The following is a 26,505-nucleotide window of genomic DNA, read 5'->3' on the forward strand; positions in this document are numbered from 1 at the left end:
AATCAAACGTAAACTGACAAGTGCCCACGCTCCACGACAGAACTCCAATTCAGATCAGATAGTAACCAGAAGGGAGTTAAGTCCAACAAAGCAGAATAAAGAATTATAAATGAGAAACTTGATGTAATAGAAACCCACATAGCGACTGCGCTCAAACTACACACTACATCTAACATTGGGACCAACTGTACTGTGGATACAACTGAACCTACTCCTTGTAACAGACCCCCTGTGCCCATGACTGAAAAATCTGCCCAGGACTGGAGAATCCTTCAGACTGTGGGTACTGCTTTGCCAGCCACACAGAATGTTATGTCTAATGGCTCCTATGGTGATTCCACTATTAGACACAACGTAGGGGCTGCTATTCATAGTCCCGCATGAAGAACAGTTGGTAACTGGAACCATGCGGGTATGCCAAGTAGGGAAAGAAGCACATGGGTAATTAGCAACTCTAGCTCTACGATTTTAAAACTATCTACAGAGGCTTGCCTATATGTCTTGATAATGGCGGTGTGCCGCCTTTGAAACACAATCAAGTGGAGACATGGGAAGAGCTGTGAAATAAGATTACCAATTGGTGTGGTTTTCACAGGTATTTCAACACTGCAGAAAGTCACGAAATACTAATGATATGGAGGCTAGGCTGGATTGGCCCCTCCGGTAAAAACATAGCTGGGGATTGCATTGTTGTGACTTTAGGAGCCTGCACAGTGTGAGGAAACGTTTGGGCACAAGTACATTGGGGAAAGCAGCTGAAACCAACATTGCTACTTTACCTTTAGGCTTTTTTACAAGCCACCCAAGAGAGTACTATGCCAACCTCCATGTGATCAGTGGCTTCACCCATACCAGGGCTTCGCATGTAACAACAGGTATGCAGCTTTGGCAGAGTAGATTGAGGTTGATTGACAGGCTGTCCCCAGATTGCCAGCGAAGGGTGCATCGAGCGCATTTGGATCCTCTATTGCAACTTCAAGGGCACCACACTTGGCTCGTGCTGCATTAATTGTGCCCACAATCCCAGCTGAGCCTGATCCTTCATGTACAAACCCAAAGTTTCACTTCCTAAAAAATGCCTTGCCAACTGATCCTATATCAATGCCAGAGTGCCCTGTGACAGGCCTTCCTCCAACGTCTCCAATTGCAAAAAAATCCTCGATAAAAATACTAAGGCCCCCATTAGGATGACGGGCGGACTTTGTCCGCCCGCCATCCCATCGGAAAAAGGGACCGCCCGCCATAAGGGCGTGGGTCCCGATGGTGGCATTAGGATGCGCCCGCCACAGTGGCGGGTGCATCCTGTATTTTTACCATTGCGGCGGGCGGTGCTGAAAGCACCGCCCACCACAATAGTAAAAATGCAACTTGTGCATTTCAAAGCACAAGATGACAGGCACCGCGCGGTGCCTGCCATGTTGCACTTTGAAATGCGGGGGGGTACCTATGTGCACCCCCCGGAGTCCCTGGGGGCCCGCAACGGGCCCCCGCAGGGATTCTCCGCATGCCTTTCCGTGGCGGAAGGCATTCACATTGGCCCATCATAATATGGCTGGGGGTGTCTCATAGACACCGCCACCATATTATACCTTTTCCGCCCCGGTCGACTTGCGACAGGGGCGGAAAAGCGGCGGTCCCCCCCGCCATCCTAATATGGCGGGGGGTTTCAGAGCAAGGATGGCAGGCAGATCGGCCCCCCAGGCTACCGCCAGCCTGGCGGGGGCGATCCGCCCGCCATCCTAATGGGCCCCTAAGTTGGAATATCGTTGGCCTCCGCTCAAAGATACTACTCCCTGACTGGCAACTGCTTCCAAAGTCATATTACATCTTGCTAATGCAAGAAACTTGGGAAATCAACCCTATAACTTTTGAAGGCTTCATGTGTTTCAGCCTTCTGGCTGTTCTGTCCCGTGCACGTTGCACCTCTGGTGGTTTGACTATTTGGATCGACTTACTACTCGGAGGCCATGCAGAGCCATTGAAAACTCTGGAACGTGACTATCAAGTTGTCCTTTTCACGAGGGCATGGAACTCTATATCTCATCAATTTTTGTAATAACTATTTTCTTTAATGTGCCTAATCAATGATTCCCAAGATTATTTGACTAAATATCAGCTATTGTGGAGAGCAAATCTTATCAGGGTCAACAAATGTATCTTTTGTTTGGCGGGTGATTTTAATGGCAGATTATCTTGTTACAGAGCCAGGAAGGAGCCAGAAGTACTCACACGAACATATTTGAGAGGCGATGAGTTGGAGGTCTTGCTCGCCTCCTCTGATTTGCTTGATGTGGTCGAGTGGGCTAGGCCAGGTATGCAGGGGTCACCCACTTTCAGGGGAAGGAATAATTCCTCAGTAATTAATTACATTTTCATTTCCCAAACTATAGGAAATCTACTCTTATATGACACTATTATTAGTACCAAATTTGGCGATCACAAGCAATAGCTTTGGAAGCGCCCCCTAGGGAACTCTCCCAAGCTATACCTAGTCTCAGCAATATATTGCCAATCAGAGGCAATCTTAGATTGCATTGGAAACTGTCAGAGCCCTCGAAATTCCTGGGAAAAGTAGTAGCTGAGAATAAGGAGTTAGTTATGGGGTGTTTAATGGAGGATGATGAAAATGGGGCAACAGTTACCCCCTCTCAAAACCTATTAAACAAATGAATCAAGCCCCACAGTGGTTAGATCACGACAGCTGTATGGTAAATCACCTAGTGCGCAGGGCTCCTAACACATATCCTTGTGACCGAGCACTTGTGGCCACCCTGCAGAAGGACTATAAATGAGTTACAAGTAAGAGAAGGAAGGTAATCATTACCCATCACTGGGCTACACAAACAGACATTGCCCAAAGTAAAGATAGTACGATCTTTTGGAGAGCCATATCAAATATATGATCCTTAGATCAGATTGTCACAACCATCAGTTGCCATATAAAAGGTGAGGAATGGGTGGCACATTTAGAGAAGATGTATGCAGCTAGTAACCCTAATTTGTGGACAGCTAGTTCATGGGGATTCACCCTCTTTTTTATCTGTCTCCCTGCTGAAAGTTATGGTTGCTCGTCAGGAGAGTAACTGGGGTAAAGCACCAGGACCTGATGGTGTCCCCATTGATTTGATTAAGTGCGATGTGGCCTTTGGGCCCCAATGCTGACAAACATTTACAACAGCCTGGATCACTCCATGATCCTAACCTCCTGGGTCACCTTAAATATAGTGCCAATTTTTAAGAAAGCTAGCCGTTCTGAACCTAAATGTTACCGTCCTATCTCACTGATTGACATTCTCGACAACATTTTCGGCAGAGTTTTGTATGATAGAATATTGGAATAGGTTAACGATAACAATATTTTGAATGCCTGCCAGTTTGGTTTTCGTAGTGGCATAGAAACAGTAGAACAATGCCTCAACCTAGATTTAATTATTGGGAAATACACTGTGACTTAACCGATCGAAACTGTGGCAACTCCTCATAAAACTGGGAATAGATCCAACAGTTGTGCACTCTTTAATATCTTTGCATTGAGGTACAAAAGAATGGGTAAGGTTTGGTAGAAATGAGAAAATGTCTAATGAATTTAGCATAGATGGGTTCACCAAATGTGCGTGCTTGCTCCATTGCTATTCAATCAGTACATAAATACCCTTAGCTCAGAGCTCATCAAGTGCACCTTTGATGTACTAATGATAAATAGCACCCCCCTTCCTGCACTACTCCATGTGGATGATGCTGTGTTAATCGTGTACACCCCCAAAGCTCTACGTCTGGTTCATTCATTTATGTTTCATGGCGAACTTTGACTTGTCGACCAATTTTGCCAAATCCTTTAAAATGTCATATGGCCTGAAGCATACCCGGTTTTCACGTATCACAGTGGGTTCGAACACATCATTAAGCACCAGCAATTTCTCCTACCTGAGGGTTACCTTTAGTTCCACTGGCTCATGGGCTCCCCAAATTACACAGAGTTGGCCAACATTGTCAAGAGCAGTAGGCTATAATCTCAGACTGTCTGGCCTGTGACAAAGGGCTTTCCATCCCTTGGTTCATGTACATGAAAAAGTATTTGGAAGAGATTGGCCTAGCGAATATTTTCTCTGATACAGTCCCACGTGCTATGTTAGGCAGGAAGCAAGAGCAAGTGATAGAACATTTACAAGCTGAGAGGCTAAGTGTGGAAGCCTGGAAACCGAATGTTGGGAGTTATTCGCACCTTAATCCGGGTGTTGTTCCTACTAGTTAATTGTGGAATATCAGTGGGAGCTGGGAGCACTCACTATTATTTTCCTCTAGAGCTGGCACGATGAAATATTCTTTATGTTTTTCGTTTGGGTAACAGCATAAACGTGACCCCAGTGTATGACCCTGTAACAATTTGTCCAAATGATCAATGGTTCATTTTCTCTTATTCTGCGATTACTATACATTTATATCAAAAGGTTTTTAGTACCTCTTATGAGGCTTAGAAATTTTGTAAATTGCCTCCAGGCATTCCACTTTTCACAAAAATTCTCAGATAATAAAATTTGCCATAGTGCAAGTTTGTTTCTTCGGGCAGCAGTACGTTCTAGCACAGTGCACAATGCACGTTCGAGCACAATGCACTTTGATTATTCATATTTATTTGACTTTTAAACTATCTAATTTTTTCAATGGAAGATTTTATGCATTTTATCTGCGTTTTAATCATTAAGGTTGGTCTTTCGACTAATTTTATCCTTGTATGCATTTGTGCACTTTTATAACTGTTATTCAGCCGAATAAAGTTGATTCTGAGTTCTGAGTATTTTAATCTGTATTTACAAACAATCCTGAAACCCCATGCATCTAAACCAGGGGTTCTTAACCTTTTCACTTATGAGACACCAGCTGAATCATTCCTGTAATCAAGGGACCTCTACTGAGTCATTATTGGAAATCGGGACCCGCAGCCGAAGCAATGTCTATGAGTTGAACCTCAAAACAATACATCATAATACAAAAACAAGTATACACTAAACAAATGCTCAAATTGTTACCATTCGACTGAGAATGAAGGTGTTGGTGCTACCTCTTAGATAATATTTATGATAGTCATAGTGCCGCTCCAGGGTTGGAGACTGAGTTGTCCTCAAGAATGGATGAGGAATTGTGTCCCTAACGATGAGTCAAAAAGCATTTCAAATAAAAGTCAATATATAAGGACTGACTCAAAAAGGGCTTGAGATCAGTAAAGTAGGAAAGCATGAAGGTTTAATAAAATATTAAAGCGCTATGAAATTGGCAATAATATATTTAGTCTCAATAACTCAGTCATAGAGCTCAGAAATCAATTACCACAAATGCTTTCAGCATTAAAATTAAATTCAGCATTGGACAAATTTGAAAAAATAGACCAAGTCAAGAGTGTGCGGCAAATCAATAGAGAAACAGGCAGCATAACCAGTAGAGACTCAAAAATGTCTGTCTCACCCCTAAAATAAGGGATTTTTATAACAAATGTTACAATGGAAAGCAGTGTAGGATAAGCAGATGTAGCAACAAATCTACAAATCACATACGGCATTATTAAACATCCTATAATCCCACCATTTTAGCACTATCACCCTAAATGAGCAATGAAATGCTCCCTTCTGACTTAATGTCATCAGGATTGTCAGAACAAATCTGGTTCCATAAACAGTAGAAAGGCTCATAAATGAATAGCCTATAGTGAGCGAGTAGGAAGAGTCTTGAATAGTAACTAAAGGCTTCCTCTATAGTTCTTCGAGAACAACATTATAAGATAAAACATAGGTGTATGTCTTGCCGCATACGGTGTCAATATTATAGATGCTCCAAAAACAAGATCAATTCAGGGCCTAGTTGAGGCCCATTTTGGGCTATGTCAGGAAAACATAGTTCTTTACATCACAGCATTATTGTTTCAATTTCAAAAAGGTTCATGTGAAGTGGCAAATACGATTATAATCAGAAAGTAGCTACAGCAGGGGCATTTAAAGCAATAGGGTATCTTGTCCTTCTACTTCACCCACTTAAAAGAGAGGAAGAAACAAATCCATTAAACTTATAATTCACAATTTTCCTTTCTTCTAGGTTGGAGAGCTGCTCTTCATAATGAGGGGAATCTTCCTACTCTTTTCAACTGGCTCACTTTTTTAGCAGGAGGGAATCCTTCAATCAACCCTTTTCCTGTTCCTCACTTGCTAAACTGCTCCCCTTCCCCTTCCTATTCCAGTGCTGCAGCCTTGTCATAATATCTACATAGTTAGTTCTCATGTGACACCACTGTGTCAAGATATGCAGCTAATTTTCAAAAAACATACTATTCCTATTTATTATGGTAGCATTTTTATTTCTGTTTTGTTATTTCTAACAATAGTAAAAGGCCTACTTTAGTAACTGTGAGATTTTTGTGTTCACTTTTAAATGGTAAAACTGTGAGTCAAGGTGGGGATGGAACCCTAGTCCTCAATAAATGGGATGCAAGTACTTGAAGAAACTTGGCTTTTTTAAGAAGAATAGTCTATTGGATTTATGCAATGGCTTTCAAAATGCATACATTTTAACCGGTGGAAAAAAACAGTACAATCAAATTCCATCATTATGTGTGGCTCAGTATTTGGTGTGATATTTATCTCACTGATAAACTAGCCTGCCTCATTCTGAAATATTGGGTGCGACAAACAGCACCTATTAAGAGATTTGAAGGAAGAACATATGGATTCTGGTGCTATTCACCCAAAATCCAAATGTTACTGTAATCGGCAAGCATATCTAGGGTCGGACTTTATCACACTTTGTAACACCTAAGGGCCTGATAAAGGAAGACAAATACCGATCGCAAATGCCGAAATTCGCAGAATTTCCACGTTTGCGATCGCAAATCAGCTATGCGGCATGCAGGGACAGAAATACTGAGTCGCTAAATAAAGAATCGCTAAAAATAAAAGGAAAACAGTTAGCAATTCTTTATTCAGTGAAGATGCCACACCGACTCACTATTTTGCGAGTCGCTAAATAAGGAATCCCAAAATCAAGTCGCAAACCAATGTACATAAACTTATAACAAATACTGATTTCATGAAAAATCGCTAATTAGGAGTGCAAATTAACATGGGCTCAAAGGAGGTGGTAACCAGGTGCACTGCATATAAACAGCCGCAGAATGCATCTGCTTGAACACAATGGCGGCCCTCTATGTCATTGCAAGGCGAATGCAAGCTGCAGCACTGAGGATCTGGAGATGAAAGGAACGCATATACAGATTGCGCATCAAACTATTTTAACTGACAGAGGCAGAAATCCATGAGAGGTACAGGCTTCACACCACCACCATCCTAGACCTAATACGTGACCTGCACCCACTTCTGAAGCACCAGACACCAAGGGTGCACGCGATACCTCCACACGTACAGGTCCTCTGTTGCCTGCACCTACTAGCATCTGGCAGTTACCAGGGGGTAATAGCTATGCTATGCTGTTAATGGACGAAAGCCCAGACGTATTTTTACGACTAGCATCCGGCAGTTACCAGGGGGTAATAGCTGTGGCTGGTGGTGTCTCACAGAGTTGCCTGTCACACTTTTTCAACACATTCCTGGATGCCATGATGCAAAGAATGCACCACTACCTCCGGTTCCCCAGCACACAGGTGGAACTGCATAAGACAAAGATGGACTTTTTTCAGAAGGCCCAGTTCCCACATGTAATAGGGTGCATTGACGGGACACATATACCAATCTGCCCCCTCTGCTACTGAGTACATCTACCGTAACCGCAAATCTACACATTCAATCAACGTACAGGTCATATGTGATGCGTCTCACATCATTACCGACATCGTTGATAAATTTCCTGTCAGCACACATGATTCCTACATCTTCAGGAACAGTGGTATCTACACCATCTTGCTGGGGGTGAATTTGGAGAAGGATACCTCCTAGGTAAATCTATGTGACACACCCTGATGTATACCTTTGATGTATCCATTGCTGGCTGTGAATAATCTTTCTTCCTTTTACACTCGGGTGATAGCGCATATGCGGTGCATGCATTTATCCTGACTCCATACCTCAACCCATCCACCCCAAAAGAAAGGAGATTTAATGTTGCCCATAAATCTATGCGGAATCTGGTGGAGCGTACATTTGGACTCCTGAAAAGCAGGTTCCGCTGCCTCCACAAAAGTGGAGGTGCACGGCAGTACCGGCCTCTGATCTGCTGAAAAATAATAGCTACATGTGCCATGCTGCATAGCCTGGCCACAAAGAAGGGATTACCCGTGGAAATCACTGAATCAGAGGATGAGGGAGAGTATTGTCCACAGCCACAGCGCTGCAGGTGTTGCAGCAGCATCAGATGGGAGACACAGACGGGCTGAGATTACACACAACTATTTCTGAATAAGTAATGAGACCAAGCGAGGAAATGCAATTGTGGAACGGTGTTTTATTGACCTTCATTCAGGCAATAGGACAACACACCGCTGCACCATGAAGGCCTCACATTGCCTCAACAACCCCAGCATGGCATAGATACTCCCCATGCTAATTCCCAAATCCCATCATTTGGTCGAATGGGTTACGTCACCCATCTCCCAATGTCAGGTAATACCTGTTATTATTTTCTGCGCCCACGCGCAACACTGCTGCATTCACTAGGAACACTGTCTTCCCTAGAGATCTGTCCTGTGGCTGGTCCGTGCCTTCCACTGCGCCTCCTGGACTCTTGTATTGGGGGAGTGATACTGCTGCTGCTTGTTGCCTCCTCACCTTCCCCCATCCCCCGATTCTGTGGCAGCGATCTGTGTGGTCTGTAGCACTTCCAAGGAACTTGTGACTGCAACCAACCCCCTTGCGATGTCACAGCTGCAGTTGGCCATCTCTAATTGCATGGCCACCGAGCGCCTGCTAAGGACAGAGGTGGCAGTGCATAGCCGGTTCACCGCCTTCGTGTAACCATCCATTCTCTGTCTGTCCCTGCGCCTTGCCCCACGTTTGTTGTCCATCTTGCTGCACAACAGTCTAACAGCCTCTGCCATGTCCCGGATGCCTCAGCCACGGTGTTGTTGAGGCAGTATATGCCCTTCTGCATGTCCCGCAAGTTTTTGTTAAGGGCCACCATCTGCCGTTGCATTGACCACATTGTTTTGCCTTGCAGCCGCTGCACCTTCAGCATCTTCCCCTCCAGACCGGCATAAACATTGGACTCCTCTCCCTGTGCATCAGGACTCTGTGCCCATGGTCGGCGTCGTCGGGAACCTGTGTCGCCATGCTCCATGGGGGACTGTGTTCCTGGTGTCTGTTCAGCCTCCTCCTGCATGGACTGTTTGGCTCCCATGCTCTCCTCCTCTGAGCCCTCCATCTCCTGGAGGCTACCCACCGTATACCTCCTGGCTCTTGGTGTTAGTGGTGGTGTGACCTAAGCAGTTGACTGGGCCTCCTCATCCTGGGTGTTGGGCTCCCTGGGTGCCTCTTCTGTCTCCCCTTCTGTAGCCTGGTGCGCTGGGTCGCCTGTGGCTACAGAATGTCCATTTACTCACTTGTCCAGCAGCATTAGCTATTCAATAAATTTCATGACTATCAATCAAACTGACTGTCTCCCGCTTGCTTATTTACTGATGTGTGTGACATGCATTTGGGTTCAGTGGACTAACTGTTATGCTATGTGTTAATTGGGACTACATCTCCCAAGATGAATTGCTGTTTTTTGCAAATCATGTTTTGGAGTGGGAATCATACTGGGTCATTGGGGATAGGGGTTAGGGAGGGGGCACAGCATGATGTGCATAAATCTTGTGTACACAATGAGGAGCATAGAGGGAGGAAAAGGACCAAGGTCGCCCTCCACTCATAAAGTCATTCAAACAATAATGACCTGGTCCACTTAGGCAATATGTACTGTTCAATCAGTGTATCTCTAGTTGCAATATTTTAACAACACTCTCCCCTTCTTTTTTAAGACCTTGGGGTAGAGAGTACAATGTTGTTATGCCTAAATTAAAAGGCCTCCATCCCTTTTAAAGACAGTCAAGAACAAATACAACAACCAACAACACAGTGTTTGGTGTAAAAAAATGTGTGAATAAGCGAGATGACCCCTCACGGGCGCACCACCAACGGGAAACCTGGTAGGTACTCACCAGTGTTGCCCTGTTATCATTATAGGAATAGGATCTGCACACGTATACAATCTTTATTCTCTTTCCTAAAAAAAAGGTAGGGAGTGGCTGTTAATTATACAGCCTACTACCATAGTAGGCTGTATAATTGACAGCCACTCCCTACCTTTTTTTTAATTAATGGGCTGCACTAGGAAAGAGAATAAAGATTGTATACGTGTGCAGATCCTATTCCGTTGCATTACACTATCTGTGGTGTTTTGTGTGTGTTGCACTTCTTTTCACTGCACTATAAATTGTACTTTAAAATACACTTACACATTGTTTTGGACACCTTATTTCAAAGCTTGATGACCGCCGATGACACTCACCAGTGTTGCCCTGTTATCATCATCGGCCATTAATTAAAAAAAAGGTAGGGTGTGGCTGTCAATTATACAGCCTACTATGGTAGTAGGCTGTATAATTGACAGCCACTCCCTACCTTTTTTTTAGGAAAGAGAATAAAGATTGTATACGTGTGCAGATCCTATTCCTATGATGATAACAGGGCAACACTGGTGAGTACCTACCAGGTTTCCCGTTGGTGGTGCGCCCGTGAGGGGTCATCTCGCTTATTCACACATTTTTTTGCACCAAACACTGTGTTGTTGGTTGTTGTATTTGTTCTTGACTGTTTTTAAAAGGGATGGAGGCCTTTTAATTTAGGCATAACAACATTGTACTCTCTACCCCAAGGTCTTAAAAAAGAAGGGGAGAGTGTTGTTAAAATATTGCAACTAGAGATACACTGATTGAACAGTACATATTGCCTAAGTGGACCAGGTCAATTTTGTTTGAATGTGCATAAATCTTACCTTGTCTGTTGGCTCCTCTGGCAGAGCTGTCAGCATCTCCGATGCCAGTGACACTCTCTGGCTGGAGGATGGACTCCACCAATTGTTCCAAGGGAGTTGGTACAGGTGCAGTAGATGTCCTGCCACCTGCCTGGTTGGCTTGTTTGAGCCGGTCAGCCACCCTCTCCTTGCCACGTTTGCGAAGGTAGTGCCAGCGCTTCTTGAGTTCTTTGAGCATTGGGTGACGCTGATGGCATTGATTTTTTCCTGGATCACAAGCCAAATTCATCTTTTCTGTGATTCAGGTACGTGAAGGGATTTTTTGCCGAAGAGCAGGTCATGATCCTTCACCACCTCCTCAATTAGTACCTCCAACTCCCTCTCAATAAATTTGTGTTTCCCCTTCCTCTCATCTGCCTCCTTTCCCTTCTCATGTGTCTCCATGGTTGTTTTGGGTGTCAGCACGGTAGTTGCTGTGCAGCTCCTAGGTGTTTGTTCTGCTCCCTGCCTCTCCCACAGCTTCAGGCTCAGTGTAACAGCATGTGTCAGCCCACTTCCTGGTTGTGAGGTCATCAGGATGCACCGGATTGGCTTATTTATTAATTAGCGATTTTTTGAAATAGCGGATTCGTTAATACCGATTCGGTAATGCGAAATCGCTAATACCGATTCGGTAATGCGAATTCGGTATTTATTTTAGCGTTTTTTACCAAATTGCTATCTTTTAGCGATTTTCTTATCTACATCGGACTTTGCGAGTTCTTAATAGCGATTTGGTAAAAATCGCTATTAAGAACTCGCAATTTGGGTTTTACCTACATATGGCCCTAGGTTTGATAAAGTCTGTGGAACTTATAATTGCGGACCCAATGCATACAGGAGTTAACACAGGTATCAGAATTCAATATGAGGATATATTTGGGTTGTCAAAAGAAAATGTTGGGTTTATGCAAATTATGAGAACCCCTGCTCTAAATCATTAAGCTACTGTTGGAAATGGGATCCCCGGCTGGCCAGGGCTTGCGCCAAAGTCAGTCAGCGACCACCACTCCCAAGTCAGGGCAAGGGGGTCACACTCCAAGACAACCCCTGCTCACCGTCTAGGTAACGTGGCGCGAGCAGCAAGGCCTATCTCGAAGGCTATGTGTAAAGTATTTGCGCACGCACCCACCAGCAACAACCTCCAGGGCCCCCCACAAAAGGAACTCCACACAAGGTATATATGAAAATAGTCTTTGTATTAAAAGAACATATTAGATAGGAACACACATTTGACAAGGTGCCAGAGGCACGGGCAGAACTTACAAGAGACTATGTACAGGACAGGGCCAGGGGGCCACTGCCAGGAATATGCACTTGGTGGAATTGGCATTAGAACATTTATCATCTGGGAGCTTCATAGAACTAGCATTAGAACTTACTCTAACCAGCAGCAACCTACATGAGGCATTGGAACACATAACAACTGGGAGCGTCATAGAACTAGCATTAGAACTCACTCTAACCAGAAGCAACTTACATGAGACATCGGATATTCAGGAGGGAAGAAATGACAAGGCCCATAACACATCAGCAGCACCTTCAGAGGCGCAACACATAAGAACCCTCAGATCAAATTAACATTAGCTGACACCTTCAACAGGCCATCTGGCCTCTAGAGGACTAGGGCGCCCCAAAGTCTTAATGTCAGGACAGGCTGCAGGTAGCCAACAAATGAACCTAAACGTGGCAGCTGCCCACGAAGTGCTGGGCAGCTGTAGAGGATGATGAGGAGCGGGGATAACGTTGGAGCCTCACAGGCTCGACTCCATTATGCAGAAAGGAGGAGCCTATGTGGCTCGAGAACAACAGGGCCACATTTGAGCCTCTCGGGCTCTGATTTAAATATCTGCGGCGCTTTGAGCCTCTCGGGTTCATGAATGAACAAAGACTGGCAGTCAAGCCTTTCGGGTTCATGAGTGAACAAAGACTGGCGCTCGAGCCTCTCGGGCTCGACCACGAAGATGCGGGGACCGGGCCTCGCAGGCTCGTCAGGGCAAAGGTAGACGGAGTCCCTCTCGGGGGACTCGATATCACAGGGGGCCCCACGGGCCTCTGCAGCACAACAAAGGATTATTGGAGGGGGGGGGCGGGGCGGCACCGGCAATGTGCCCCGACGCCCCCTCCCATTCTCTGCACTCACCGGGTCGGTGCGCCGGTCTCTTCTGCTCCGCCGGCCTCCTCTCGCTCTCTGGGGCTCTCCCTCACTCTCGGGAGTCCCGGGGGGGGGGTCGGCAGCTTCTCTGGGCAATGCAGGGGCGCCGAGTAGGCTCCCGCCGCTCCCTGCTTCATCGGGCCCCGTGGCGGGACTATCGAATCTCCTCGGGTCGGCAGCCAATCACGGCGCGGCCTGGGGGAAGGACGTCATCAGGGTCTCCCGGGCCGGCAGCCAATCCCAGCGTGGCCCGGGGCAGGCATCACGAGAGGTCCGGGCAGTGGCGGTGAACTCGGGGGGAATTTACGAGGGGTAGACTCCCTCGAGAATCCGATCATCAGGGAAATAAGCGAGGTAGGCACTCGCTGGGGGCTCAGGGACCTTCACAAACACGGGGCAATTGCCGGGTGGGCACCGGCTTGGTCAGAACAGCGCTCCCAAGCGCTAGGCACATAGATCGTGCTCTCAAGCGCCAGGGGTCAATGAAAAGCGCTCTCAGGCGCTAGGGCAATAGCGAACAGCAATGTCCTTCGGGGGATGCAGCAAAGTCCAAAGCAAAGTCCCCCAGTCAGCCCAGAAAGGCAGAGGGGTTCCCCCAGAAGTCCTCCAGGCATCCATCAGGAATCCAGGGGCTGGGCAGGACTCAGGGAGGCAAGCCTTCCCCTGAGCCCAAGCAGCGGCACGCCCCTGGCAGGATTCAAGTCAGAAACAAGGACATCTCCAGAGTGTCCCAGCACCCATTTTATACACAGCATCCTTTGTCTCAAGGGGCAGGCAGGGGGAGATCCAGCTAGAACTGGTTATGGGGGATTCTTTTCACTGGCCAGGCTTGGGACATCAGACACACCCCAGGGGGTGGAGCCAGCATTGTGTGGGGAAAATCCAGCCTCATTCAGGACCCTCAAACCAGACAGTCAATCCACAAGCAGGCCCAGGCTCACTCCTCCCCTCACATCAGCATGCTAAACACTCCATTCACCACCGAGGCAGACCCTCCCAGAATCTTGGAGCCAGGCTCACCAGCCAGCCTCAGCCAATCACACGCCAGACACAAATTACACAAATATGCCAACTTCTAAAAGTGGCACTTCTACACTAGACACAATCATACCGCATATACCATTGCGCAGCATTCAATCCCAAGAGTTCGCACATACCAGACTCGACCCTGCACAACCCACGCATCAGGAACTACCAGGGACACATACATTCCCCATGCATTCCTATGGGAGGGCCGGCCTCTCTCACCACACGCACTCAGGAAGGGAATCACCATCCCCAGGTTACATATAACAAGCAAAAACTTCCGGGGTGGACCTGCCAGAAGGGCCAAGTCCAACACTTACACAATGAAGGTATAAAGAATTTAGCATCCTCTTAATTGTCAGAAAGAAGCCAATACTGATATAAAAGACCAGTGCATCTAAAATATTAATTCCTAACATAGAAATGTTTAGTTTGAATGAATCTCTATTTTCCAAGGTGCAGTAGATAGAAGCACCTAGTGGGGTTGAGACAGAATGTGTCTTGAATCCACTGTCTAATGTGTATGGCTAATCTTTCTAAAGACATCTGAGTCTCTTGTTTTTCTCTGCCAAGTTTGGGAATTATGTATTTTCAATATTTCCTATGCAAATTATATACTACTAATGGACTGTACGTCTTCAGAGGGACTAAGACTAGTTGAGGGTAGTTTTAAGGTGCGTATGCTGCATAAAATAGTAATGTAAATAGTGTAAAAGTTGTTTTTTTGGCAATGTGAAGCGGGCTCATCAATTAGAACGTTTATCTGAAGCAAATTTACATTGGCTTTTTTAAATGGAATATTTAGGATTCATCCTTGACAGAAAATGTACCCAGCAACTTCCCCTTTAACGTTAAAATGAACAAAGTATGTGAAGTAATTAATGAATTGAAGCACTTCATATGTGGAGTAATTAATTGAAGCACTTCAATGGAAACCTTAGAGCAGTTTTTAGGGACCTTACTCAATGAATCATACTAGAAACATTAGTACCCACAGTAATTGGAGTGCATTGTATTTGAGTGGAAGCTGTGTCAATGCACTTTAAAACAGCATAGGGAAACTTCGCCTGGATTAGATCTTGTCTCGCTCAAAATAACAACAGCCTGTTTCTATCTATATCTTTGATTTGACATAACTAGGGCTAATGGCTAACCTCCTTCTCTTTGTGTTTTATAAAGTAGTGTGCCACTAAGAGCGATTCTCAAAAATGTATATTTATGTAATCAGAATTTGATGTGAAAGGCTATCTTTAAAAGGAGTGTAGAAAAACAGCTTGAAAGGCAGAATAAAATATTGAAATTGTTGCATTTTTAATATTGTGGATTCCTACAAAATTTGTTGAATTTAAATAATCTCCTTTTTGCTAAATTACAGAGACAATTGCTGAAAAAAAATTGGTACACTCCACATGACGACCCACAGCCACAAGTTGGAAAGATATTGTATGTTGAGTTATTAGACAACAGAGGGAAAATTGTAGATACCTCAAAACTCCTTGGTGTGCCATCTTGGTTTTTCAGAATGCTGATCCTCTGGTCACTTTCAGCCACACACAAGAAAAAGTTCTGGAATTTTGCTTGGCTCTAAAAATAGAAAACAGGCTTTTGGCATAGTCTAGTAATGAGCAAGTCTACACAAAATACTAAAAGAATATATATCAGCAATGTAGGTTAAGCACAAATAAAATGTCAGCTCTATCCATAGCCATCTGCATCCTCTCTATACAGATCAAGCCACATGTTCAGAGTGAGAACATATTTCTCCATATGTGCCTTTATTTTCTTTAAGCTCTCTAACTCTTGAACCAGGTGCCAGGCAGAGAACAGTGAGCCACTTTTTAAACTAGTCTTTTGCCATACAAAGTAAATGTGGCAATTCTTTAGCTATGCATGTAAAAACGCTTTATTAGGGCATGGCCACAGCCCTTGTGTTCCGAACTACTACATGTCTTTAGCAAGACAAACGTGCATTACAGAGCACATTATTTCATCCATGTGTATACTTTCTTAAAGGGACGGCAAAAAAGAAAGGTGTTTTATATATATACGTATCATAGTTATGATTTCACTCTTATTTTAACTCAACTTTGTCTCATAACATATGTCCTTTGTAGGGGTGGACTAGGACAGAAAATAGGCCCAGGCACCAACGTAAAAGTGGCCCACATTAGCTAATCAGATTACTAAAAAAGTGTCCTGCATTTGTAAATCGGGAACATTTTGAACTAGTACAGAAATGCTGTATAGGTGTTTTGGAAGGTATGGGAAACTGCATGGGGTTGAGCTTGCTGCAGGCAATCTATGTGGTAAGATCACAGAAATCAACAGTAAAAATTGACCCAGCAGATCATAAAACATCCCATTAACAGCCATAATACCGCCCCACACACTGACCAGACAGAGCCGCTTTGGGGGAATGCCTAACTGCCCTATAGTTCAGTCCCACCCTGGTCCTTTTCCCATCTATATAGTGACAAACTTTAAATGATAAAATGAAACAGTATTGTTCCATTTGCCAAAAACCTGAAACAATAAAATCTGGTGTACAGTTGCATTTTCATTTGCACAGCAATACTCTAAAATTCATGTCATCTTATTATTCTATTAGGGTGCCCGTTCATATTAAAAAAGGAAAAGTTAAACCATGTGCCTGGACATATTTTTTGCATCTAGGTTTTGGAAATTCGTATTACAAAGAAGAATACATTAAAATATAGTGTAAAGTAAAAAAAAACGTATGCATGTCAATTTGAATATTGCATTATACAAATGATTCAATCTGGTTTATTAAAAAATGGCAGCTGATCTATATACCGCTTTATCTTGTCTTTTGGACTTTTCCTCTTCTTGGGATCTCAATATTTTCGCCAGTGCATCATGCTTTCTTAACCATATCTCACACTCTTTCATCTTCTCGTCTCTGTTATGCTCGGTTAAGCGTTTTTCCCTTTCGGCGCTGTACTGTAGCTGGATGGCTCTCTCTAAAGCTTCCTCCGCTGCTGCAGCTCTACGCCTCTGAGTCTTTTCCCTGGTGAGAAAAAAATGTGTCTGTGTTTTGTTCATTAACTTCACATTCAGGAACCAAATATATTTTCAGGTCGTAAGCTAGAACTCTACATAGGTATGTGGTATGGAAGAGGACTTTAATGCACTTACCAAGTGGAAACTGGCAAAGCTTTTTTATTTTAAAAGAAAAAAAACACAAGTGAATGTATATGACTACACACACACACCTTGGCATGGCTGGCACTATGCTAATCCTATGCTTATAGACTTTGATGGAAAATCAGACATTTTAGGTGAGCAAATTTAGAGTATTTCAGGTGTTGAGTGCTCTAATCTGGAGTTGCTTTACACCTAAACTTGAGAACTGGCCAGTGCGCTCTGCTTCTTTTTTGCATAATTTATATGTCACTCTATGCCAGAAAGGGTAATATTTTTACTTATACTGGGTGCTCACTTGTGTCTGGACAAAGAGATACCTCTCTGAAGAGCTCTAATGAGAGCAAAACACGTGTCAGGGGTTGCTTTCATTAATTTCAGGTTGGCTTGGGTGGTATTTTACCAATTAAAAGCTGTAGTACTGTGCCTGGAGTAGTAAAAGGCTTTGGTCATTTTACAGCTCGGCATGGATAACACTGTGCTAATCCTATGCTTAAAGACTTTGCTGTAGAAATGGCAAAAGTCTCTGTCCCTTTCTATCTCGGTGTGGATGGCACTGTAGTAATCCTATGATTAAAGACTTTGATAGAAAAGCAGACATTTGAGGTGAGCAAATTTAGAGTGTCGCTGGTGTTGAGAGAGCTCGATATTAGAGTTGCTTCCCACCTAAACTTGAGAACTACCCAGAGTTCTCTGCTTCTGTTTTGCATAATTTATGCGTAAATCTATGCCTGAAAGGGAATTGGTTTGACTTATAATGGGTGCTCCCTTGTGTCCGGACAAAGTTGTACCACTCTGAAGAGCTCTATTGAGAGCGAAACACTTGTCAAGGGTTGCTTTTATTAATTTGAGGTTGGCTTGGATTGTATTTTACCAATCCAAAGCTGAAGTACTGTGCCTGGAGTGGTAAAAGGCTTCGGTCATTTTACAGCTTGGCATGGATAGCACTGTGCTAATCCTATGCTTAAAGACTTTTCTGTAGAAATGGCAAAAGACTGTGTTCCTTTCTATCTCAATGAGGATGGCACTGTGCTAATCCTATAATTAAAGACTTTGATAGAAAAGCAGACCTTTGAGGTGGGCAAATGTAGAGTGCTTCTGGTGTTGAGAGTGCTCTATACTGGAGCTGCTTTCCACCTAAACTTGAGTTCTACCCAGAGTTCTCTGGTTCTCTGCTTCTTTTTTGTGTGTGTGTATATATATATATATATATATATATATATATATGTATTACCTACTGGCGGTCGCCAGTAGGTATATATAGTTAGGATTTTTTCTCTATGGGATTTTTGAAAATTCTATGTCTAATAACTTTGGCGTTTGTGGACGGAATTGGCTGAAATTTTCAGGAAAATGGCACATTTTGTTTTTGAGCAGCCCTTGAAAATTTGGGGGGGGTTCGTCAAGGGGGGGGCCGAGAAAAAAGGGGGGTCCCAAAACGGGTTTTTAACATTGAGTTTTCCATAGGGCCGTTGGCCTCACTTTTAGCCCGAACGGCTGAATGGATTTGCACGAAACTTGGCAAAATTGTAGGGACTGGTAGCCCGATGTGCCTTTGCTAGGTCTCAATATATGTGCTCCAGTGGATTTTGAGAAATTAACGTTCAAAAAAAGATATATATCTGTAACAGCGGACCGGGCAGCGCTCCGGTTCGCGGACTTTACGCGTAACGGAACTTCGCGTAGCGAAGCTGATTGGCTCTCCGGCGTCTGTGAACATTCCAAACAGTCCGTAGCGGCCGCCATCTTGTCTCTCGGTAGGATCGAGAGACAAGAGGAGGCCAAAGCGAAGGGGCAAATGACCATAAGGGGGCATAGTAGATCCTCGCTGACCCCCTAGGTTTGATGTGGAGGTTTTAAAAGGGTCCCGCGGGGCAAAAAAAATAATAATAATAATAATCGAACGGCTGAATGGATTTGCACGAAACTTGGTAAAATATTAGGGACTGGTAGCCCGATGTGCCTTTGCTAGGTCTCAATATATGTGCTCCAGTGGATTTTGAGAAATTAACGTTCAAAAAAAGATATATATCTGTAACAGCGCTCCGCTTCGCGTAACGGAGGTTTGCGAAGCTGATTGGTTCTCCGGCGTCTGTAAACATTGCAAACAGTCCGTAGCGGCCGCCATCTTGTCTCTCGGTAGGATCGAGAGACAAGAGGAGGCCAAAGCGAAGGGGCAAATGACCATAAGGGGGCATAGTAGATCCTCCTTGACCTCTTAGGTTTGATGTGGAGGTTTTAAAAGGGCCCCGCGGGGAAAAAAATAAATAATAATAATAATCGAACGGCTGAATGGATTTGCACGAAACTTGGCAAAATTGTAGGGACTGGTAGCTCGATGTGCCTTTGCTAGGTCTCAATATATGTGCTTCAGTGGATTTTGAGAAATTAACGTTCAAAAACAAGATATATATCTGTAACAGCGCTCCGCTTCGCGGAGATAAAATTATATCTGTATTACCTAGCTGTTGCTAACACCAGTTAGCGACGGCTAGTAGGAGATAGCGACCATCTTGGGCCCCACTTTGCATGTGAGTGATATTTATCACTAATGACATGCAAAGTGGGCATGCCAAGATGTTAGCGACTGGAAACAGTCGCTAACATCGCTATCTCCTATTATCAACTTTTGGAAATATTCGAGATAAGCGCGAATATCTCCAAAAGCTAGCACCTGCCCTGAGCAGTTCTTAGCCATGTTATCCAATGGGAGGTGGATAACATGGCTAAGAGCATTAGCTCGGTAATGCATGAATATCGCGGAGTTTTCAGCGATATTAATGCATTGCGGTCGTTTATTATCGTATTTGCGATAAACCTTGATAATAGCAAGGTTTATCTGCGATAATTTCTGACGATGCTTAGCGGTAAAAAAATCGTTGCTAAGCATCGTTAGGGATAAATATCGCTTAACTTTGGTAATATGCCCCAACGTCTGTTAACGTTCGATTCGAAGGAAATCAGGAAGTGTTGAAAAACATTGTCTGCGCCATCTTGTCTTTTTTCAAATGCCACACTTTTGTCGTGCACGGCAGCCATTTTAGATGCCTTGACCAGACCCACTCTGTGCACGCTGTCGATCCTTAGCATGGCTCCCCACCCTCGCAAGCATCTCCCCCAGGCAGTGGTCACCCCCGCTCTCTGTCTTATGCATGGGTAATAAACCTCCCCCCATCTGCGCTGCTCTTCCCTGAGAATCACACCCTGTGCCCGCCCGACACCTCCCTTTCGCCCTATTCACTACCGCACCCTCTGACTCTCCTTTTCCTCTGTGTCCGATTGTCCAGGCTGGTCCTAGGGTATCAGCTAGCCCTGCAGATGTAGTTTATGGCCCCAGCTGTAAAGAATCACCCCTCTTCAAAGGAGTTATAGTAGATCAAGGCCCACACTCGATGAGATCCGTCACAGCAGACGCGTTCCTATTATCTGAAAACCATCCTGTATTGTGATTGGGGAGGGGACCGAGCCTGAAGCGGAAGATTCCAGGGATGACTCTTTGTACATCAAAGTTTTTACAATTATGTGTCACATTAAAAATATATAGCACTCCGACAAAGTAGTAAGATTATAAAACTTTAATAACTTATAAATATATACAAGAAAACAAAAATAGTAATAACATATAAACATTTTTAGGGAAAAACAACGAAGTAGCGGTCGGCTGTGCGAATAGTCCCAACGCAGCACAACGTCCAGATTTCCGGCGTGGGGCGTCGCGGGGGGTGGGTCATCAGTAGCAAACTGTTGTGCGAATAGTTCCAAGGCAGCAGAACGATGGCACCAAGGTGATGTCCAGTAAGTTGCCGCACTGGTTTTGGTATCCTACAATGCTGCTCCGAATAACGGCGTGGGGCGCCCCGGGGGAGGCGGCGTGAACGGGCCTCTCCAGGTGGAGTGTCATCTGTTGTAGTGGGGCGCCCCTTTACCGTTTCAGTTGCCATTCCGTCCGTTTTTGGTCCACTGTGTCAAAATCCGCCATTCAGCTGAGTTGCGCCCACTCTTGCGGTGCAGCGATAGGCGGCTGTCACAGGACTCTCAAAATGGCGGCAGGCTCTTTCCTTTTTGGGCCTGGTCCACTGAAATGGCCCTGGGACACCTTGGAAATCGGACGCTTGTCTGCTAGGTCTTGGACCCCATTCTCGAAAGCGTCCCCTCCGCCTTGAGGATTCATCAAAAGTTTTGGGGGCCCCCGACTCCTGTAGGCTTCTGGTGGGGAGCGGTTGCCATGATTGCTCGCGAAATGACCACGACGGAGCTACGAGATGGTGGTGCTCTCATGCTGACGCCAGCTTCAGTCTGAAACATCCAGAAACAAGGTGGGGCTTTCATCGTTTGGGAAAAAAAAAAGTTTTCATCCAATGAAAAGTGTTGTTTTTAGGTCATATGATCAAGCCTTCCATCATTGGGAAACCAAAAGTAAAATGAACCAATGAAAAGTTTTATAAACAAGTCACATGACCTGTTATGCGGCATAGGGTATAAAATGCGGAGAAAATACGTTGGCACGGGAGGCGGCGTCAGTAGCGGACCGATGTGCGAATAGGCCGAAGGCAATACAACGCGCCAAGATCCGGATGGCACCGAGGTGGTGTCCAGCAAGTTGCAGCACTGGTGTGGCCATCCTACAATGCTGAAAGTCGGCGTGGGGCGCCCCGTTGGCCTGTGAGTTTGCGTCAGTAGCGTACCGATGTGCGAATAGGCCGAAGGCAGCACAACGCGCCAAGATCCGGATGGTACCGAGGTGGTGTCTAGTAAGTTGCCGCACTGGTGTGGCCATCCTACAATGTTGAAAGTCGGCGTGGGGTGCCCCGTTGGCCTGTGAGATGGCGGCAGTAGCGGACCGATGTGCGAATTGGGCCAAAGGCAGCGCAACAATATTTTCTGACTGACACCACAAGGCGCTGAGATGCCAAGATCCGGATGGCACCGAGGTGATGTCTAAGTTGCGGACCGATGTGCGAATGGGGCCAAAGGCAGCGCAACAATATTTTCTGTATGGAAGATACCACTAGGCGTTGAGATGCCAAGATCCGGATGGCACCGAGCTGATGTCTAGCAAGTTGCTGTACTGGTGTGGTCATCCTACAATGTTGAAAGTCGGCGTGGGGCGCCCCGTTGGCCTGTGAGATGGCGGCAGTAGCGGACCGATGTGCGAATAGGGCCAAAGGCAGCGCAACAATATTTTCTGACTGACACCACAAGGCGCTGAGATGCCAAGATCCGGATGGCACCGAGGTGATGTCTAAGTTGCGGACCGATGTGCGAATGGGGCCAAAGGCAGCGCAACAATATTTTCTGTATGGAAGATACCACTAGGCGTTGAGATGCCAAGATCCGGATGGCACCGAGGTGATGTCTAGCAAGTTGCTGTACTGGTGTGGTCATCCTACAATGCTGAAACTCGGCGTGGGGCGCCCCATTAGTCTGTGAGATGGCGTCAGTAGCGGACCGATGTGCGAATAGGCCGAAGGCAGCACAACGCGCCAAGATCCGGATGTCACCGTGGTGGTTTCATAGTTGAGAGGCACTTCATCTGCAGTGGGGCGCCGAGATCCGGATGGCACCGAGGTGATGTCTAGCAAGTTGCTGTACTGGTGTGGTCATCCTACAATGCTGAAACTCGGCGTGGGGCGCCCCATTAGCCTGTGAGATGGCGTCAGTAGCGGACCGATGTGCGAATAGGCCGAAGGCAGCACAACGCGCCAAGATCCGGATGTCACCGTGGTGGTTTCATAGTTGAGAGGCACTTCATCTGCAGTGGGGCGCCGAGATCCGGATGGCACCGAGGTGATGTCTAGCAAGTTGCTGTACTGGTGTGGTCATCCTACAATGCTGAAACTCGGCGTGGGGCGCCCCATTAGCCTGTGAGATGGCGTCAGTAGCGGACCGATGTGCGAATGGGGCCAAAGGCAGCGCAACAATATTTTCTGACTGATACCACAAGGCGCTGAGATGCCAAGATCCGGATGGCACCGAGGTGATGTCTAAGTTGCGGACCGATGTGCGAATGGGGCCAAAGGAAGCGCAACAATATTTTCTGTATGGAAGATACCACTAGGCGTTGAGATGCCAAGATCCGGATGGCACCGAGGTGATGTCTAGCAAGTTGCTGTACTGGTGTGGTCATCCTACAATGCTGAAACTCGGCGTGGGGCGCCCCATTAGTCTGTGAGATGGCGTCAGTAGCGGACCGATGTGCGAATAGGCCGAAGGCAGCACAACGCGCCAAGATCCGGATGTCACCGTGGTGGTTTCATAGTTGAGAGGCACTTCATCTGCAGTGGGGCGCCGAGATCCGGATGGCACCGAGGTGATGTCTAGCAAGTTGCTGTACTGGTGTGGTCATCCTACAATGCTGAAAGTCGGCGTGGGGCGCCCCATTAGCCTGTGAGATGGCGTCAGTAGCGGACCGATGTGCCAATGGGGCCAAAGGCAGCGCAACAATATTTTCTGACTGACACCACAAGGCGCTGAGATGCCAAGATCCGGATGGCACCGAGGTGATGTCTAAGTTGCGGACCGATGTGCGAATGGGGCCAAAGGCAGCGCAACAATATTTTCTGTATGGAAGATACCACTAGGCGTTGAGATGCCAAGATCCGGATGGCACCGAGGTGATGTCTAGCAAGTTGCTGTACTGGTGTGGTCATCCTACAATGCTGAAACTCGGCGTGGGGCGCCCCATTAGTCTGTGAGATGGCGTCAGTAGCGGACCGATGTGCAAATAGGCCGAAGGCAGCACAACGCGCCAAGATCCGGATGTCACCGTGGTGGTTTCATAGTTGAGAGGCACTTCATCTGCAGTGGGGCGCCGAGATCCGGATGGCACCGAGGTGATGTCTAGCAAGTTGCTGTACTGGTGTGGTCATCCTACAATGCTGAAACTCGGCGTGGGGCGCCCCATTAGCCTGTGAGATGGCGTCAGTAGCGGACCGATGTGCGAATAGGCCGAAGGCAGCACAACGCGCCAAGATCCGGATGTCACCGTGGTGGTTTCATAGTTGAGAGGCACTTCATCTGCAGTGGGGCGCCGAGATCCGGATGGCACCGAGGTGATGTCTAGCAAGTTGCTGTACTGGTGTGGTCATCCTACAATGCTGAAACTCGGCGTGGGGCGCCCCATTAGCCTGTGAGATGGCGTCAGTAGCGGACCGATGTGCGAATAGGCCGAAGGCAGCACAACGCGCCAAGATCCGGATGTCACCGTGGTGGTTTCATAGTTGAGAGGCACTTCATCTGCAGTGGGGCGCCGAGATCCGGATGGCACCGAGGTGATGTCTAGCAAGTTGCTGTACTGGTGTGGTCATCCTACAATGCTGAAAGTCGGCGTGGGGCGCCCCATTAGCCTGTGAGATGGCGTCATTAGCGGACCGATGTGCGAATGGGGCCAAAGGCAGCGCAACAATATTTTCTGAAGAGAAGACACCAAAAGGCGCTGAGATTCCAAGATCCGGATGGCATCGAGGTGGTGTCTAGCAAGCTATGCAGTTGAGTTGTGTGCGCACTTGCGGCGAATAGGTCGAAGGCAGCATAACAATGTTTTCTGAATAGAAGACACCACAAGGCGTTGAGATTCGGTTACCACCGAGGTGATGTCTAGCAAGTTGCCGCACTGGTGTGGCCATCCTACAATACTGCTCCGAATAACGGCGTGGGGTGCCTGAAGGGGGGGGGGAGGCGGCGTGAACGGGCCTTCCTAGGTGGAGGCTCGTCTGCTGTAGTGGGGCGCCCCTTTACCGTTTCAGTTGCCATTCAGCTGAGTTTCGGCTGCTCTTGATGCTACAGCGACAGGCGGCTGCAACAGGACTCTCAAAATGGCGGCCTGTTCTTTGGATTTGGGCCTGGTCCACTAAAATGGCCCTGGGACACCTTAGAACTCGGACGCTCGATTTTTTTTTCCTTTCCTGTACATGCAAAAAAAGGTAAATGCCCGGTACGTTACACGCTTCATCTGCCACGATGAACTCTCCAGAGGAACCGAAAAAAAATATAGTTATGGTAACTATACCATGCATCGTCATATGGAGAGGTGGCACCAATTAATTATAGTGCTGCATAAAAGAGAGATTTGGAGGAGAACCCCTGACCTGCTAGTACATTCATCAAAGAAGTGGCACTGACAGCATCAGAGGCAAGGGAAACGGTCCCAAATATTTAGAAGAACTTTGGAAAGATTAAAATGACATGTTTAGATTGTGGCAAATTAATTTCATGTGGACAGATGAGTGTTACTCTAATAAATACAGCATATGAACATCATCATAGTCGATGGTTGGTAGAGACATTTTGACTATATCCTGGACCTGCCCGTCCTCGCCCAAAATGGCGCCGGAATAAATGGGACTCGTAACTCCTTGTTGTGTACTGGTTGCAGAACCTTGAAATCACGAGATACGTATGCAGTTTTGAAGCACATGGCGGGCGGGGACGAGAATTGATTGAATATTTCGACATCCCTATTGATATTAAGTTCTGATGTGTTATTGATTACTGTACTATTGAAAGTTCGAATTAACGTCACCCATGGTACTTGCCCGCAAATGTATATCTAGATAATTTTATTGTAACTGGCCCTGTCGTATTTTAATTATAAAATGTACGTCCACCGATTCCGTAACTGTTAGACACCTTAGTTCTTGCAACCTAATGGCCCGCCCGTTACGTTCCTCTACAGTGTAAATGTCTACTCATCATATACGATTACAGTTTGCTCCGTGGCCGGCCCACGTGGTTATAGGCTCGTATTTGTATAATGAAATTTTCACAATAAAGGTTTTTAAAAGAAAACATGGTAGTAGTATATACATTGGTAAAGTTTTTAATAATAGTCACTGTTTTAGAATCATTAAAAGGCAAGTGAAATAAAGCAGACCAATTACATGAAGGGTAAAAGGTATAATACGAAGGAACGCAGTAAAGATAAATGGTCAAGGGCTGTTGTGTTTTCTATTCCTGCAACATAAAGTGATCGATAAGAATCTCATATTCAGGCGTATCGGCGACTAAGACAGCAGGTCGACCCTCTTTTGCTCAACGGCTCCGTCATGGGACGAAGAAACGCTCTTTTTTTCGAAAAAAGAATATATTTTACTTGCAGGACAGTTGTAAATTTTCCGGGAAAGTACATTAGCCTGGAACATTATAACATATATTTAAGAAAAAATAATGTTCGGAAG

At 45.8% G+C, this 26,505-nt stretch overlaps 1 protein-coding gene across 1 annotated transcript in view; it reads right to left on the reverse strand.

Annotated features, from left to right (window-relative positions):
• The window catches only part of LOC144824736 (uncharacterized), a 283,602-nt gene that overhangs the window by 73,888 nt on the left and 183,209 nt on the right, over positions 1-26,505 (reverse strand). Inside the window, exons 5-6 of the mRNA XM_078683749.1 lie at positions 16,982-17,195; positions 15,653-15,751 (exon numbers count right to left, since the gene is read on the reverse strand). Coding sequence (XP_078539875.1) covers positions 15,653-15,751; positions 16,982-17,195 — 313 coding nt within the window. The remainder of the gene's footprint in view (positions 1-15,652; positions 15,752-16,981; positions 17,196-26,505) is intronic.

The sequence above is a fragment of the Lissotriton helveticus genome, chromosome 3_1, assembly GCF_964261635.1.
Source record: "Lissotriton helveticus chromosome 3_1, aLisHel1.1, whole genome shotgun sequence".
NCBI lineage: Eukaryota > Metazoa > Chordata > Amphibia > Caudata > Salamandridae > Lissotriton > Lissotriton helveticus.